The 18,753-nt window shown below is 39.2% G+C and overlaps 1 protein-coding gene across 1 annotated transcript; it reads left to right on the forward strand.

The window, feature by feature from the left end:
* Positions 1-60: 60 nt before the first annotated feature.
* LOC149908715 (U4/U6.U5 tri-snRNP-associated protein 1-like) lies at positions 61-17,867 on the forward strand. The gene is made up of 16 exons (XM_090120306.1): positions 61-309; positions 2,351-2,450; positions 2,869-3,008; positions 3,537-3,672; positions 4,067-4,172; positions 4,809-4,943; positions 5,552-5,665; positions 6,243-6,443; positions 7,070-7,198; positions 7,928-8,015; positions 8,459-8,592; positions 9,459-9,623; positions 10,867-10,972; positions 11,306-11,480; positions 11,871-12,099; positions 17,380-17,867. Exons 1-16 carry the CDS (start codon positions 171-173, stop codon positions 17,503-17,505), a joined length of 2,223 nt encoding a protein of 740 aa, XP_089976432.1. The 5' UTR covers positions 61-170; the 3' UTR covers positions 17,506-17,867.
* Positions 17,868-18,753: the final 886 nt, after the last annotated feature.

Genomic DNA, 18,753 nt, shown 5'->3' on the forward strand with positions numbered 1-18,753 from the left:
AAAACTTGCGTGGTTTATACTTTATCGATACCTCGTTAGAGAGTAGTATATTCTTTGATCGATACGTTTTATTGATTGATAGGAAAAACAGTTGTACGTGAATCTTTGTTCATATACATAAATTTACTATCAACAATCGCATATATACAGTAGTAAGGTTAAAACACAATATGGGATCCAAAAAACACAAGAAAGAATCGAAAAAGAAGAAGCACAGGAGTAGGTCACGCTCGCCATTAGACGGTGAGGAGCGGGAACGAAAACGCCATAGAAAACACAAAGATCGCAAGAAGGATCGCTCGCCCGATGGTTAGTATTCTCATTTCTTAATTTTTACAAAGCGCTAATCTCCAAGAATGACATTCGTATAATAACCTCTACATGAAACAAATTTATCGTAACATGGGAATCTGTTTAAAAACAACTCGAATATGATTGCTGGAGATAGCGTCTTATATAATTGACAAAATAATGGCAAATTTTGCTCGTTTTCAGACTGGTGGCATTCGAGATAGAGCTCATCCCGAGTGCTTCTACATTAAGGTAGGTATTTAATAGAAACGGTACATATTCAAAAGAAAAATATCAAAAAGAGATAATTATTACAGTTTTAATTCCTCTGTAAGTAACACTACCTACTCTATATAAACTTTTTTTCTGGTAATAGACAGAAATCTGTGAAATTTATGGTTTTTGTTTATTTACTAGTGGAGTGGCTTATACATTTTATAAAATTGATTGTAATCTAACTAAATAAAGAATAACAACACATCTCCATTAAACATCATAATTATTTAAATCTCCATGGAAATTATTTCAATAAATTAACTCAAATGCATATAACAATGAAGACTACAATTGAGCATATATTTTGTGCTAACAGATTGGATACAGTAAAACAGAATCATTTAATAAAATAAATATTTATTGAATATAAACACAAAATTTGTAAAAATATCGGCTAAGTTTTGCTTTGATCTGAATACTTTTAAATCATACTTTAATAAGCTTATTTTTAGAATTTACTCCTTGCTAAAAAGTTGCTCTTAATCTTAGTTAAATACACAATAATTTTGCATTGAGATAAAGAATTCACTTTGAAAGTGTTTTTGATAAATCAAAACTAATTCACTTCATATATTTTTTCTATTCTTTATATTTTTCACACTTCAATGTAATTTTTGTCTCCTAAGATGAATGAATATATTGGACTTATTAGTTATTCAGTAGTCTATTTGTATTCATTATTATCTTTTGCCCACAATGTGTATACAATATTCGACTGACCGGTTGGCTTGGTTGGTTGGTTGGACCCTGCCTTCCAAGCCAGAGGTTGTGGGTTCCATTCCCACCCGGGGCAAATATTTGTGTGTTGAACATCGATGTTTGCTCTGTGTCTGGGTGTTAATCCATACTAATATTATAAATGCGAAAGTAACTCTGTCTGTCTGTCTGTTACTCAATCACGCCTTAACTACTGAACCAATTTGTATGAAAGTTGGTATGGAGATATTTTGATACCCGAGAAAGGACATAGGCTACCTTTTATTGCGAAATATGTACCACGGGCGAAGCCGGGGCGGACCTCTAGTTGTCTATATAAGTATTTATTTAAAATTATATATGTATGTCTATCAGCCATCTGGTTTCCATAACATAAGCGAAAGTTTAGTATGGGATCAGACCGTGCCGTGTGTGAAAATTGTCCTGAATATTTATTTATATCAAGTAGGAACAAAGCCATGGACATTTAATATTTTATGTTATTTTAATGGTTGATTGTTCAAAATCCAAAAAAAAAAATTAAGTCTATTTCATGTTGAGATGGTAAATTTATTGTAAAGTCTGTAGGAAGTTGAAAAAAAAATATAACAGCCAAATTGGGAACCTCCTTTTTTTTGAAGTCTGTTGACAATAGGATTTATTATGTTGTTTTTTTGGAGATACTTAAATACTGTATATTATGATTACATAGATGGTTCTTCCTAGTAAACTGAGTTTATAAGATTTTTAAGATTTGAATTCCTTCATAATAGAAAAATAAAAACAATTTACCACACTTAAAAAACATGTTGAAAGTAAATGTATTTTATCAATGAAAATTCTATAAATTCCTTTAAAAAAATTAAGGTTTTAGGCTAAGTTTATCTTCCCTTTTACTATACTTATTACAATTCTCAAATCAAACTGCAAAACTGTAAGATATCCTTCTCTATCTCAATCTCAATTTAATTTTATTAATAATTGATTCAAATTTTTACAGTCCTATTAAAACTATTGAACAATTTTTTTTTTTATTGAATGACACTTGTATATTTTGTTGTTAATCGTTTACATAATTTTGTTATAGTTGAGGAAGTACCGGTGAACTCGCACCTGCAGTCGAAGGAAGATCGATCTCGTTCCCGTAGCACGAGCGCCGCGCCCAGCCAGAAGGATGATAGAAACAGGTAATATATTTTTAGATGCTTGTTATATTTTAATCGATGAGAATAGATTAAAAATTATTGTCATTCGGATTATAGAGGTTTTGAAATGGTATTTGTATACTATACTATACTACTATACTATAGGATATTTATTTCTATTTGAAAAGAAGGGAAAACGAATAGACAGCCCCTTTGCTTCATTGATTAGTTAGCAATTTCACTGCAAAAGGATTTTAATTTTTACTGCTATTTATTAACAAAATATTTACTTGTTAACCATGTACAGAAACAGCCTAGGTATTTTAAATGAAATTATTTCATTGAATGTTAATATTTTGATGTAAAATACAGCTCTCTCATGCACCACACTAGTTGCGTAGAGAAATAATCGTCTTAAATTTAGTTAGTGTTTCTATAATCATAAAAAAATACATTGCAGTGGGAAAAGCGCGGAGGCTGAGAGGTCCCAATCGCCCGTGAGCGCTCCGGCCACCGCACAAGAGAGCCTCTCTATAGAGGAGACAAATAAACTGCGAGCCAAACTTGGTCTTAAGCCTTTGGAGGTCGCTGAGAAACCAGGTGAGTCTATTTAAACATTTGTTTGTGGAGGATTTTCTATATTATAGTGATGCACAACTTATATTTTTAATGATATGATTTTTGCGTCGTAATTTACAAATTGAGAATTATTAATTTTCTTGCAAATGATACAATTTGGTTCTTTTAAATTTAATGATTATCCTATCCTGCTATCCTACAAGTATAATAAACTTGAAAGTGTAATAAAAAAAATTGTAATAATGTTTATCACATACTTAGTGATACTTTTTACGCGATTTATTCGTTACAAACAATAATACTATTGAGTATTTTATTTATTTTATCTAGTACTAGCTTTCCGCCTGCGGCTTCGCTCGCTTTGTCTAAAACCTAATAAATTATATACTAAAAACTTCCTCTTGAAACACTATCTATTAAAAAAAAACCGCATCAAAATCCGTTGCGTAGTTTTAAAGATTTAAGCATACATAGGGACATAGGGACAGAGAAAACGACTTTGTGTTATACTATGTAGTGATAGTGATTTTAACGAATTTATCTAAACAGCGGAAGATGGCAAGATCAAGGACGACCTGGGCGAGTTCTACCACAAGCCGGCGCCGAACATCGCGGCGCAGAAGAAGTCGGACAAGATGCGGGAGAAGCTGGAGGAGAGAAGAGAGAAGAGGAAGATGGAGACCAAGTGAGATTATTACACACACTACATACATACATACATACTATCTATACTATGCTGCTGCATATATGTTGGGATTTTTATGCTATACATTTTTTACTAACATTAAATTTATAATGAATTGATTGGATGGAAAGCACTCAAATTTAGCACAAACATATTTTGTATTGAAAAAAAATAAGACATCTGGATGCGTCTTATCTTATTATTTTTTTGAAAAAATTTCTAATAGCGTGTCCTTTGAATGTGTTCTGCTTTTCACGAGATTACATACAAAATCTGTCACTTGAGACGGGAATTTTTTTCGTAAAAATTTGCTGACTACAAAAATTTATTTGTATGTGTATTTTAAAGCTTTTATTTATTATGTATTGGGAATTATATTTTTGTGTACTTTCAGGTTGAAAACAACACTTCTAACAGAAGGGTCTGATGACGAAGACGCGGCCGCTTGGATCAAAAAGTCGCGGCAACTCGAACTTCAGAAACGGGAAGCTGAGAAAAGGGTATGATACTATTTCTATTTTATTGTGATAAATATTAATATCTTTTATCTAATGTGTCTTTGAATGTTATAGATCAGTATACGTTTTATAAAGAATTTACGTTATCTATAAACTTGAAATGAAATTTTGATTCTTAAAAGCATTAAATGTAACTTGCAATAATGTTAAATACTTTTAAATATTATGGGGTCGAATCATATTATTATTTATTTGTTACTTGTAAACACTTGTAAAAGATTACATGGCAATTCGAACGAACTTCGATGTCGACGATTTTCGAATCTTTGAATCTTGCCAAAGAACGTTTCACTTCTGACACGTGTGCTCGGCACACACGCTATTATTTTTAAATCTTTTATTAAAGCCTATAAACGGTGCTTTTTTTTTTCATTAAAAAAAATTGGTTGTCTGTAAAATCGGTTTACTGATGATAGTTGAACGTGACAACGTCCGATAGTGCTTCTTTGTCGCTCACCTCAAGCCTTACATGGAACGCCTTAGAGCGAGGTAACGCTGCATGAGTCATGTTTTTTCGTGCGTGCAGCCGGCTCCATCGAATTATAAGACGTTGTCACGTCAAAAAGCACTCGAATGCTATAAAACATAATACATATTAACATATTTATGTGTTATCAGGCGGCAATGCTGGACGAGCTGGACGCGGAGTTCGGTGTTGGCGCGTTAGTGGCTGAGGAGCAGCAGGAGCACCGCAGCCGCAGCTACGCGCAGAAGCACCTGCGGGGCCTGCGGGTCGCACATGACGTCACTGCGGTACGTGGGAGAAGAGACTTTATGTTGTTAGCAATAAGGGCGAGAATAGTCTGGCAGTAGAAATGTATTGGGTTTCGTTAAAGAGTGTCGACCGTATTGTGATAGATGTAAGGGTCAGGATTGAGCAGCATAGCCGCAGCTACGCGCAGAAGCACCTGCGGGGGCTGCGCGTGGCACATGACGTCACTGCGGTACGTGACACTCGTCTGTATTGCTATAGATATAGGGACTAGAATTGTTTGGTAGAATTCTAGTACAAAGTCCGCGCGTCGGGCATGACGTCACAGTGGTGAGTTGGAGAAGAGACTGTATTGCTATAGACATATAGGGGTTAGAATTTACTGGCAAAAATTTGGTATTGAGTCCGTATAATTTGCATCGCGCATGACGTCACTGTGGTACGTGCGAGTGTAGTCTGTATTGTGAAAGCAATAAAGGCGAGAATTTTGTGGCATAATTCTAGTATTGGGTTGAGGGCGCGTTTACCTTAACCCCACAATTTACCATAAATTGAACTTGACTAAACTTTCGATTTAACTGTAGATTGAACATATAAATGTAGTTCTATCTATTATTTAAAATAATTTAAAAACTATTTATACCAACAGCTACCAGAAGAGCGCGAAACGATACTAACTCTAGCTGACAAGGACGTGCTAGCGGAGGACAGTGAAGATGTGCTTGTCAATGTTAACATGGTAGATGAGGAGCGGTATAAGAAGGTATGTGTTCTAAGTGTGGTTAAAATGTAGTTTTTATAGTGTTTTCTGCCATTTTTACGAGTCGAGTTACAAATATAAATATTGATTTGATTTGTTAAACATTTTTAATGTAAGTAATTAAAAAAAATACAAGACTGCTTGTTAATAAATATATAAATGAAAGTTATGATAGTTAATGTACATATTTATGACTCAAGAACGGCTGAACCAAATTTATCGATGTTTGATTCGTTAGAATCGTCTGCGAAGCGATTAAGAAATAGAACTAATAATTTTTTTTTAAATAAAATATAACTACCCATAAATTGTGCGAACAATTTATAAAAGCTAAATCGTATAGTAGAGATATTTCACAACAATGAATAATCAATACTAAGCTGTAAATCAATTTTATTCTAAATGTAGTTTCGATTACTACTTCTACATACACAGAAATCAACGCAACCTTTATCGTAAAGGTTTTATAAACAACATAAACCCATTGAGCCCCGAACGGCCCGATCGGGCCACAACACAGTAAGATTTTCCTTTTGTGTCTGTGATCCCGGGGCCTGATGGATTAAACTTATATTCGCAGAACATAGAAGAGCGTCGCAAAGCGGCCGCCGGCTACCAGGCGTACGACGAAGAGAGTGAACTAGCCGCGTCACTCGGTTTTGCTCGCCCGCTGCTCTCTAAATACGATGAAACTATAGACCCTGAGAAGAAGAAGGCAGATAAAGGCTTTGTACTGGGAGACGAAGCCGCGCTGCAAGCTAGTCGGTTTAGAGAGATGATGGTGAGTGTGTGTGTGCGTGCTGCGTGCGTGTGTGCGTGCGTGTGTGCGTGTGAGGGAGATATATAATGTGCTGTAATATTTGTTCAGATAGGTTATTGTTCTGTATCGTGTGCTGAAAAAAAAGAGCGTGTGTGCCAAACACACGTGTCAGAAGTGAAACCTCTTAAGCAAGATTAAAAAATACAAAAACGACGGTATTGCCGTGACGTGACCTTGAACTTTTACTCTAAAAGATGTTTCAGTTCAAAAATTCCTTTGAAACTTAAAATGCAAGTTTTTAAGAGCTTACAAACTAAAACATAAACATTTATTTATTAAATTAGATTTAATTTTGAAGTGGTTTTGAATTGTTTGAATTATTTAGTCGAGTATGGTTTATATTTCATTGTCTTTTTATGTATAATGAAAGTGTTAAATCCTACTGTAATATTATAAATGCGAAAGTTCGTGAGGATGTGTGTGTGTGTGTGTGTGTGTGTGTGCGTTTGTTACTCTTTCACGCAAATTCTACTGAACCGATTACAATGAAATTTAGCACACATATAGAGGGTAACTTAGATGAACACGGGAATGGGAACTATGCGGGTTTTCCTTTGAAAACGAATATAATTTTATTTTGTCTGTAGCGACAAGAGCGTCTAGCAGGTGGTCCGGACAAGCGGCTGGAGTCCCTGTCAATACCGGCGCCGCAATTAGCAGCAGACTATATGGATGAACATGAGATATCCGCTAAGTTCAAGAAGTTTAAGAAGAAGGTAATTATTACAGGTCTTTTTGACCGACACATGTGCTTCGTGTAATGTATATAATGTATATGATATGGTTGATAGGCTTGTGTTATATATGGACCTCTCTGACAATAAAATAATATAATGAGATAGTAGAGATGATGTGAAGTAACAACGATGAAGGGACATTTCTCGTTGAGTAGAAGTACATAGTTTCATATATAATATCAAACTATGTCATGTTTACATATATGTAGACACCTCCAACATTAGCAGTTAAAATACATACTCTTAGTGATTTTAAATTCAACCTAGAAAAGTTTTATTCCTTACAAAATGATTTGATATGTCTACCTTCAACAATAAAATAATAATCGACACAACCAAAACGACCGTTACGTCCGAGAGCCCAACGGAAAGTGTCGAATCCGCTGTTCAACTCATTTTTATAACCACCCCCTCGTTCGGGTTGCCAGTTGGGGATTTGTTTCTAACAATATATTAAAAATGTGACATGTCTTTAAAAAAGACGGGTTGCACTCCGGGAGTGCCGGCAGAAGTGAAAACTTGATTATTAACGTTGAGCATGTTTGATGTCCATCCGTCTTACGCTTTTTCGATCAGGTCACGTGTCCTGACGCGAGTTTAAGATTTTATACCCATTACAGAAAAAGTGCTCAACGCCGCTAAAGAAGTTTTCACTTCAATAATAATTTATATTTTAAAAATGAATTCTTTATATAATAATGTGTACAGGGCAAGTTCCGCAAGAAGCCGAAGCAGGAGCCGATCGACGTGGACGACTACGCCGCGGGCAACGCGCCGCTGCACACTGACGATACAGGTATTTCATATTTATTATCATGTTGTCACATCATGCTTTTCTCAATTTACGTTTGTTGATTTTTAAATAAATATATTTTTTATTATTTTTCATTGAATGTATGTAAAAAGTTTTAGAATAGTTAAATATTAACTTACCTGTACTTTTGTACCCTTTTATTCGATGTTTACTTGATTTATTATTGATAATGCTTCATGTAATTAAAGAATCTATTTAACGGGCACTGTTTTGCCGTAAATTTTTATATATCCTACTCCTACTATAATATTATTGAACCGATTGCAATGAAATTTAGCACACATATAGAGGGTAACTTGGATTAGCACATAGGAGGTTTTATCCCGAACATCCCACGGGAACGGTAACTATGAGGGTTTTTCTTTGAAAACGCGGACGGAAAGCTAGTAATAAATAAAAATTTGACTGAATTTTTGTGTGTACAGAAGTACCAGCAGGCTCGGTTGGTGCCGCTGCACTAGCGGAAGACGAAGACGAAACAGAGGTGGACGGTGAGCTGCAAGCTGCACTAGCGAGGGCTCGCCGACTCACGCAGGCCTCCGCCCCTCCTGTGCCTAAGGTAAGCTATAATTATAGAATACAGGGTGTTACAAGTGTGGCGTTAGATCAGTGGAATGTGTAGTTTTTGGTTATTTGGGAATATTAAAAAAAATGTTTGTCTGTAAAGTCGGTTAACTGACGATAGTTGAACGTGACAACGTCCGATTGTGCTTCTTTGTCGCTCGTTCCGCGCTCTCGCTTGCACTTCAAGCCTTACATGGAACGCCTCAGAGCGAGGTAACGCCGCATGTTTTTTCGTGCGTGCAGCCGGCTCTATCGAATTATAAGACGTTGTCACGTCAAATAATGAAAACATGTACAACCTCAAACATTTATTCATTTCCTTTAGAAACAATTTTGAATCATCAATATACATCATTTTTACCACCGTTTCGGAAAGCAGTTTCTGCTGAAAAGATCGTCAAGAACCTGTGTATTTGCTTTTTTAAAATCATGTTTTGCGTTGGGAAGTTTTAAGTGTATTTTAAACAAATCTTAACTGTATCCGTGAGAGGAAAATATGGCAGACAGACTGGCGCCGTAACGCGTCACGTAACAAGCCCTTTAAAACCTCAAAAATACAAAATTATTGAAGTGAAACTTCTTTATCGGAGTTGGAAAAAAAATTTAACATTTTTTCGTTACGCGTGACATTTTTCCGTTACGCGCCATCTTTTTCTTATCCCTACCACGCGTGATTCGATGTATTTCTGTAAAGTTGCATATAGTAAATTATTTTTTGAAAAATAAGGTCATAAAGAAGTTTCACTTCTTACGTGTGTACACTAGTTCACGCACACATTTTTTTTGCAGTTGTTTTTTTCTGTGTTACAGGTATTTAAATGTCGAACAAACATTCAAATTATGTCCATATCCCATCACCAGGTGGAAGAAATCCTCGAAAAGGTGAAGAAGGAAGAACACATGTCTGATGAGGAAGACGCTGGACCTGGTATGGTGTTAGATGCTACTGCGGAGTTCTGTCGTACCCTGGGGGATATACCCACGTACGGGCTGGCTGGGAACCGGGATACTACTACTGAGATTATGGTATGAGTTGTTTGACTTTATCTTTATAATCTATTTATTTATTTCAATTAATTACATATTAGAGATATAGTGCCGTGAAATATATGATATTACAGTTGATTGTAAATGCTGGCCCTCACAAGTTGTGATAAGTGACCTTTTAAGACAATTTGCGCTACAAATATCGCCATAGATATAAAAAAAAATTGGTTGTCTGTAAAGTCGGTTTACTGACGATAGTTGAACGTGACAACGTCCGATTGTGCTTCATTGTCCCTCGTTCCGCGCTCTCGCTTGCACTTCAAGCCTTACATGGAACGCCTCAGAGCGAGGTAACGCCGCATGATTCATGTTTTTTCGTGCGTGCAGCCGGCTCTATCGAATTATAAAACGTTGTCACGTCAAAAAATATATTTAAAGCAGTGAAAGTTGTTATCAGACTGATTATGGGAAAAATTCTACTGTGATCTGATGTTTGGTTACAATTGATTATAAACCGCCCAAGATCAGTACTTCGTTGTACGAGATTTTTTGTCGTTCATACATTTTTATTAATAATACTAGCTTCCGCCCGCGACTCCGTCCGCGCGGATGTCGGTCTTCGCGTGGATGGTTTATTTCTCCATTTTGAGTAACTCTGACAATGACATCTTATAAATATCTATTGGAGCCAAATACGGCTAGGTCTATAATAATATACGCAACGTGTGTTCGCGGTTCTATAGAACTACGTCTATGGATAAAACTGAAAAATTAAGATTAATTTTTTTTCTACGTATTTTTCCAGGATAAAAAGTATCCTATTTTACGCCCAGGATAATCTAATATCTAATAACTGGATGTATGGATGTTTGTTACTCTTTCACGTAAAAACTACTGAACCGATTACAATGAAATTTAGCACACATATAGAGGGTAACTTAGATTAACAAATAGGATAGTTTTTATCCCGGAAATCCCACGGGAACGGGAACTATGCGGGTTTATTAATTTCTAGATTTATTTTAGCGGCTTCGCCCGCGGGCGGAAATCTAGTAAGGTATAATTATACCAAGTTTCATCGAAATCGAACCGTTAGTTTTCACGTGATGTCTTCATATACAGACAGACAGACAACATTTTTTTTAATCACATATTTGGGTTTGGTATCGATCCAGGAACACCCCCTGCTAGTTATTTTTTCAATATTTTCAATGTACCGAATTGACCCTTCTACAGATTTATTATATGTATAGATAACTCATGAAATAATATGTGAGTGCAGGACTTCGAGAAGACAGAAGTGGAGGGGGAGCCCGAGGTGGAGCAGAGTTCGGGCGCGTGGAGCAGAGTCGACATCGGCAGTGAGAAACCCGCTGACCTTGTAGATGGTATGTACTTTTAGATAAATATTGCATTTAGAAATTAATAACTTTCATTTATTCATTGTATCAGTATCCCGACGTTTCGCACACTTTGTAGTGAGCGTGGTCAAGGAGAGACACAGTGTCTAATGTATAAATCGCGTTTAAAATCTATAATTTCTATTGTATAATATCGCGTAAAATCAAACACGTTCACTCTTGTAAAGGCTCATGGGCGGTGGTGATTATGATGTTGCGCTTTGTACGTTTGCACCGTACAATGCAGGTTTTTCTTTGAAAACGTGGGCGATACCGCGGCGGAAAGCTAGTTTATGTAATATTTGTAAATATATGTTTCAGGTTCGTCAGTAGGTCTGGCAGCTGAACCAGCACTCGGTGCAGGTGTAGCGGGAGCCCTGCAGCTGGCGCTCAGCAAGGGCTACTTGGAGAAGAACGCAGCACCTGCAGCTGCTCCCCGCGCTGCGCATGCGCTGCTGCATGCTAAACATTACTCGATTGAGGATAAGACTTATGGGTGAGAGGGGTAGTATGAGTGTTGAGTTTGAAGGGGGGCAGGGAGGACTGTACTAACTTTGAGCCCGAGTGTTATGCGCGAAGAAAATTTGCACGAATATAAGATGTTGTCCCGTGATAAAATGTTGTATTTGTCACACTTTAACCTTCTAATTATGTACTTAAAAAAAAAAAAGGATATCATAAATTGTTGGGATGTATTGTGATGGTAACGCATTTTCACAGTTGAAAATATTTATAAAGAATACAAAAAAAAAAACATGTATAGGCAATACAAAAAAATATTACAAAAAGAAAAAATTGTTACCAAGATTGGTTTTTTCATTTAATTTCACTGACCGTGCCTCCCATAGTCTATAGTGCTAAAAAAAATGATCACTTACATTTTCAGCGAGGACGACAAGGCGGGTCGCCGCGAGCGGCACCACCACTCGCACGGCGGCAGCGAGTTCCGCGAGAAGACCAACTTCAGGCCCAACGTGAAGCTCGAGTACGCGGACGACGACGGGCGGCCGCTCTGCCCCAAGGAGGCCTTCCGCTACCTCTCGCACAAGTTCCACGGCAAGGGGCCCGGCAAGAACAAGCAGGAGAAGCGCATCAAGAAGCAGCAGCAGGAGGGGGTCAGTGCGCACTAGACATACACACATATGCACAACACATACATCCCTAACCTATTAAAGCACCTGTTACAGCTTCTGGACCTGTAAAAGCACCTGTTACAGCTCCCTGACCTGTTAAAACACCTGTAATAGGTCCCTGGCCTATAAAAGCATCTGTTGTAGCTCCCTGACCTGATAAAACACCTGTTACAGCTTCCGGACCTGTAAAAGCACCTGTTACAGCTTCCGGACCTGTAAAAGCACCTGTAACAGCTCCCTGACCTGTTAAAACACCTGTAATAGCTCCCTGGCCTATAAAAGCATCTGTTGTAGCTCCCTGACCTGATAAAACACCTGTTACAGCTTCCGGACCTGTAAAAGCACCTGTTACAGCTTCCGGACCTGTAAAAGCACCTGTTACAGCTCCCTGACCTGTAAAAACACCTGTAATAGCTCCCTGGCCTATAAAAGCATCTGTTGTAGCTCCCTGACCTGATAAAACACCTGTTACAGCTTCCGGACCTGTAAAAGCACCTGTTACAGCTTCCGGACCTGTAAAAGCACCTGTTACAGCTCCCTGACCTGTAAAAGCACCTGTTACAGCTTCCGGACCTGTAAAAGCACCTGTTACAGCTTCCGGACCTGTAAAAGCACCTGTTACAGCTTCCGGACCTGTAAAAGCACCTGTTACAGCTTCCGGACCTGTAAAAGCAACTGTTACAGCTTCCGGACCTGTAAACGAACCTGTAACAGCTCCCTGACCTGTTAAAACACCTGTAATAGCTTCCGGACCTGTAAAAGCACCTGTTACAGCTCCCTGACCTGTTAAAGCACCTGTAACAGCTTCCGGACCTGTAAAAGCACCTGCTACAGCTCCCTGACCTGTAAAAGCACCTGTTACAGCTCCTTGACCTGATAAAACACCTGTTACATCTGCCTGACCTGTTAAAACACCTGTTACAGCTTCCGGACCTGTAAAAGCACCTGTTACAGCTCCCTGACTTGTTAAAACACATGTTATAGCTTCCGGACCTGTAAAAGCACCTGTTACAGCTCCCTGACCTGTAAAAGCACCTGTTACAGCTTCCGGACCCGTAAAAGCACCTGTTACAGCTCCCTGACCTGTAAAAGCACCTGTTACAGCTTCCGGACCCGTAAAAGCACCTGTTACAGCTTCCGGACCTGTAAAAGCAACTGTTACAGCTTCCGGACCTGTAAACGAACCTGTAACAGCTCCCTGACCTGTTAAAACACCTGTAATAGCTTCCGGACCTGTAAAAGCACCTGTTGTAGCTCCCTGACCTGATAAAACACCTGTTACAGCTTCCGGACCTGTAAAAGCACCTGTTACAGCTTCTGGACCTGTAAAAGCACCTGTAACAGCTCCCTGACCTGTTAAAACACCTGTAATAGCTCCCTGGCCTATAAAAGCATCTGTTGTAGCTCCCTGACCTGATAAAACACCTGTTACAGCTTCCGGACCTGTAAAAGCACCTGTTACAGCTTCCGGACCTGTAAAAGCACCTGTTACAGCTCCCTGACCTGTAAAAGCACCTGTTACAGCTTCCGGACCTGTAAAAGCACCTGTTACAGCTTCCGGACCTGTAAAAGCAACTGTTACAGCTTCCGGACCTGTAAACGAACCTGTAACAGCTCCCTGACCTGTTAAAACACCTGTAATAGCTTCCGGACCTGTAAAAGCACCTGTTACAGCTTCCGGACCTGTTAAAGCACCTGTAACAGCTTCCGGACCTGTAAAAGCACCTGCTACAGCTCCCTGACCTGTAAAAGCACCTGTTACAGCTCCCTGACCTGATAAAACACCTGTTACATCTGCCTGACCTGTTAAAACACCTGTTACAGCTTCCGGACCTGTAAAAGCACCTGTTACAGCTCCCTGACCTGTTAAAACACATGTAATAGCTTCCAGACCTGTAAAAGCACCTGTTACAGCTCCCTGACCCGTAAAAGCACCTGTTACAGCTCCCTGACCTGTAAAAGCACCTGTTACAGCTTCCGGACCTGTTAAAGCACCTGTAACAGCTTCCAAACCTGTAAAAGCACCTGCTACAGCTCCCTGACCTGTAAAAGCACTTGTTACAGCTGCCTGACCTGTTAAAACACCTGTAATAGCTCCCTGGCCTATAAAAGCATCTGTTGTAGCTCCCTGACCTGATAAAACACCTGTTACAGCTTCCGGACCTGTAAAAGCACCTGTTACAGCTTCCGGACCTGTAAAAGCACCTGTTACAGCTCCCTGACCTGTAAAAGCACCTGTTACAGCTTCCGGACCTGTAAAAGCACCTGTTACAGCTTCCGGACCTGTAAAAGCAACTGTTACAGCTTCCGGACCTGTAAACGAACCTGTAACAGCTCCCTGACCTGTTAAAACACCTGTAATAGCTTCCGGACCTGTAAAAGCACCTGTTGTAGCTCCCTGACCTGATAAAACACCTGTTACAGCTTCCGGACCTGTAAAAGCACCTGTTACAGCTTCCGGACCTGTAAAAGCACCTGTTACAGCTCCCTGACCTGTAAAAGCACCTGTTACAGCTTCTGGACCTGTAAAAGCACCTGTTACAGCTTCTGGACCTGTAAAAGCAACTGTTACAGCTTCCGGACCTGTAAACGAACCTGTAACAGCTCCCTGACCTGTTAAAACACCTGTAATAGCTTCCGGACCTGTAAAAGCACCTGTTACAGCTCCCTGACCTGTTAAAGCACCTGTAACAGCTTCCGGACCTGAAAAAGCACCTGCTACAGCTCCCTGACCTGTAAAAGCACCTGTTACAGCTCCCTGACCTGATAAAACACCTGTTACATCTGCCTGACCTGTTAAAACACCTGTTACAGCTTCCGGACCTGTAAAAGCACCTGTTACAGCTCCCTGACCTGTTAAAACACATGTAATAGCTTCCGGACCTGTAAAAGCACCTGTTACAGCTCCCTGACCTGTAAAAGCACCTGTTACAGCTTCCGGACCCGTAAAAGCACCTGTTACAGCTCCCTGACCTGTAAAAGCACCTGTTACAGCTTCAGGACCTGTAAAAGCACCTGTTACAGCTTCCGGACCTGTAAAAGCAACTGTTACAGCTTCCGGACCTGTAAACGAACCTGTAACAGCTCCCTGACCTGTTAAAACACCTGTAATAGCTTCCGGACCTGTAAAACCATCTGTTGTAGCTCCCTGACCTGATAAAACACCTGTTACATCTGCCTGACCTGTTAAAACACCTGTTACAGCTTCCGGACCTGTAAAAGCACCTGTTTCAGCTCCCTGACCTGTTAAAACACATGTAATAGCTTCCAGACCTGTAAAAGCACCTGTTACAGCTCCCTGACCTGTAAAAGCACCTGTTACAGCTTCCGGACCCGTAAAAGCACCTGTTACAGCTCCCTGACCTGTAAAAGCACCTGTTACAGCTTCCGGACCTGTAAAAGCACCTGTTACAGCTTCCGGACCTGTAAAAGCAACTGTTACAGCTTCCGGATCTGTAAACGAACCTGTAACAGCTCCCTGACCTGTTAAAACACCTGTAATAGCTTCCGGACCTGTAAAAGCACCTGTTACAGCTCCCTGACCTGTTAAAGCACCTGTAACAGCTTCCAAACCTGTAAAAGCACCTGCTACAGCTCCCTGACCTGTAAAAGCACCTGTTACAGCTCCCTGACCTGTAAAAGCACCTGTTACAGCTTCCTGACCTGATAAAACACCTGTTACATCTGCCTGACCTGTTAAAACACCTGTGACAGCTTCCGGACCTGTAAAAGCACCTGTTACAGCTCCCTGACCTGTTAAAACACATGTAATAGCTTCCGGACCTGTAAAAGCACCTGTTACAGCTCCCTGACCTGTAAAAGCACCTGTTACAGCTTCCGGACCTGTAAAATCACCTGCTACAGCTCCCTGACCTATAAAAGCATCTGTTGTAGCTCCCTGACCTGATAAAACACCTGTAATAGCTTCCGGACCTGTAAAAGCACCTGTTACAGCTCCCTGACCTGTTAAAGCACCTGTAACAGCTTCCAAACCTGTAAAAGCACCTGCTACAGCTCCCTGACCTGTAAAAGCACCTGTTACAGCTCCCTGACCTGATAAAACACCTGTTACATCTGCCTGACCTGTTAAAACACCTGTTACAGCTTCCGGACCTGTAAAAGCACCTGTTACAGCTCCCTGACCTGTTAAAACATATGTTATAGCTTCCGGACCTGTAAAAGCACCTGTTACAGCTCCCTGACCTGTAAAAGCACCTGTAACAGCTTCCGGACCTGTAAAATCACCTGCTACAGCTCCCTGACCTGTAAAAGCATCTGTTGTAGCTCCCTGACCTGATAAAACACCTGATACATCTGCCTGTCCTGTTAAAACACCTGTTACAGCTTCCGGACCTGTAAAAGCACCTGTTACAGCTCCCTGACCTGTAAAAGCACCTGTTACAGCTCCCTGACCTGATTAAACACCTGTTACAGCTTCCGGACCTGTAAAAGCGCCTGTTACAGCTTCCGGACCTGTAAAAGCGCCTGTTACAGCTTCCGGACCTGTAAAAGCGCCTGTTACAGCTTCCGGACCTGTAAAAGCACCTGTTACAGCTTTTGGACCTGTAAAAGCACCTGTTACAGCTTCCGGACCTGTAAAAGCACCTGTTACAGCTCCCTGACCTGTAAAAGCACCTGTAACAGCTGCCTGACCTGTTAAAGGACCTGTTACAGCTCCCTGACCTGATATAACACCTGTAACAGCTTCTGGACCTGTAAAAGCACTTCTGGACCTGTAAAAGCACTTCTGGACCTGTAAAAGCACCTGTTACAGCTACCTGACCTGTTAAAAGCATCTGTTACAGTTTCCGGACCTGTAAAAGCACCTGTTACAGCTCCCTGACCTGATATAACACCTGTAACAGCTTCTGGACCTGTTAAAGCACTTCTGGACCTGTAAAAGCACCTGTTACAGCTACCTGACCTGTTAAAAGCATCTGTTACAGTTTCCGGACCTGTAAAAGCACCTGTTACAGCTCCCTGACCTGATATAACACCTGTAACAGCTTCTGGACCTGTTAAAGCACTTCTGGACCTGTAAAAGCATCTGTTACAGTTTCCGGACCTGTAAAAGCACCTGTTACAGTTTCCGGACCTGTAAAAGCACCTGTTACAGCTTCTGGACCTGTAAAAGCACTTCTGGACCTGTAAAAGCACCTGTTACAGCTCCCTGACCTATTAAAGCATCTGTCAGCTCTCTTACCTGAAAAATCACCTGCTATAAAATGAAATAATTTCTAACATTTAAATGTCAACTTGCAGCTGATGAAGAAGATGAGCTCCACGGACACGCCGCTGGGCACACTGCACATGCTGCAGCAGAAACAGAAAGAAACACACTCGCCGTATATTGTGCTGAGCGGCACCAAGCGGGATACTAACAACTAAACCATTATAATATATATCCTAAAATAAATAATAATAACAACCATAAGCCCATTACAAAATAGTTCAGATGCATGGAAAAATTGACATAGTATAATGAAATTGTAGATGTAAAAAGTATTTTTGTGTAACAAATGTGTAAAAACGGTGTTGGTATCAATTGTATTCAATATTCGTGTAATTCATTTGTTTGATTTTATGAATTGCATCGTTAATAAAAACCATTTCAGTGTCTAGCTATGTATGGTTTCATTAAATTTTTGTATACTTACCTGTCTTTTCTAATTAATTAAAGTAAAGTTTTATTCCATTCTCTTCATAAAAATGTATCCTATTTTAATATGAATAAAATTATTAACAGAAAATGTGTGTTTTATTTATAATTGCAAACCTTAGTAGTGTAGATCCTACCTACAGAGGAAATGTAGGTACCATTTAAGGGAATATTAAAAATGACATCTATCTTCCTACAGATAAACAAATTTGAATAATAAATACAAAATTTATTTTATTTAGCTGCATTTTTATACTGAGGTTTCTCACAAAATTGCATTTGTCATAAATGTAAAGTTATCTGTCTAAAATCTAAATAAACATAGTTCAACAAAGAACCAAAAAATTATGATTTTCCTGAATATGCATTAAATGTATATATATCCGTGTTGTGCTCTATAATGCTTATTTGTATAACATGAGCTGGCTCCACACGCTTGGTGTTTACAAACAATCACACATACTATTCACCCACAGACACCGTAAACGAACAGGCAGGCATTCGGCAGGCTCTTGATAACGTGCTGTCGAAATGTAACTTCTTTTGTAACTTTTTGTTTCAAATAAAATTCTATAAATTACTGGCAGAAAATATTATGAGCAATGATAAAAGGAGTCAAAAAAACAAGAAATACTGTCATAACACAGTTTAACAGATTTAATAAACACAAATATAAAAATCAACATTAATTTTAAGAAGATTATTTTCATTAAGTAATGGCGGATAATGAGACCCGTTTAAGTTTGACTCGACCGACGCCTCTTGATATTATTGCATTCATTCCATACGCATGTTACCAAATGGAGGCCCAATTCGAAGTCAGAGTGTTAACACGAGTTTAGAGTAAGTTTATTTTATTTGTAACTAATTACAGCAACTTATATTTTAAGAATTAAAATGTATAAATATATTAGATGCAAATAAAAGAGGAATATCAAAATAAATACATATTTTTCAGAGGAGTATGTGAGTGTATC

The sequence above is a fragment of the Colias eurytheme genome, chromosome 4 (assembly GCF_061535395.1).
Source record: "Colias eurytheme isolate Ceu_HAF_F1 chromosome 4, ilColEury1 Martin Lab GWU primary, whole genome shotgun sequence".
NCBI lineage: Eukaryota > Metazoa > Arthropoda > Insecta > Lepidoptera > Pieridae > Colias > Colias eurytheme.

Bases quoted from the DNA above. Each gene is read 5' to 3' on its own strand.
- LOC149908715 (XM_090120306.1), top strand. From the start codon at position 171: ATGGGATCCAAAAAACACAAGAAAGAATCGAAAAAGAAGAAGCACAGG. The intron at 8,593-9,458 runs GTAAGCTATAAT...TCCCATCACCAG, and splicing joins CCGCCCCTCCTGTGCCTAAG to GTGGAAGAAATCCTCGAAAA. The intron at 12,100-17,379 runs GTCAGTGCGCAC...GTCAACTTGCAG, and splicing joins AGAAGCAGCAGCAGGAGGGG to CTGATGAAGAAGATGAGCTC.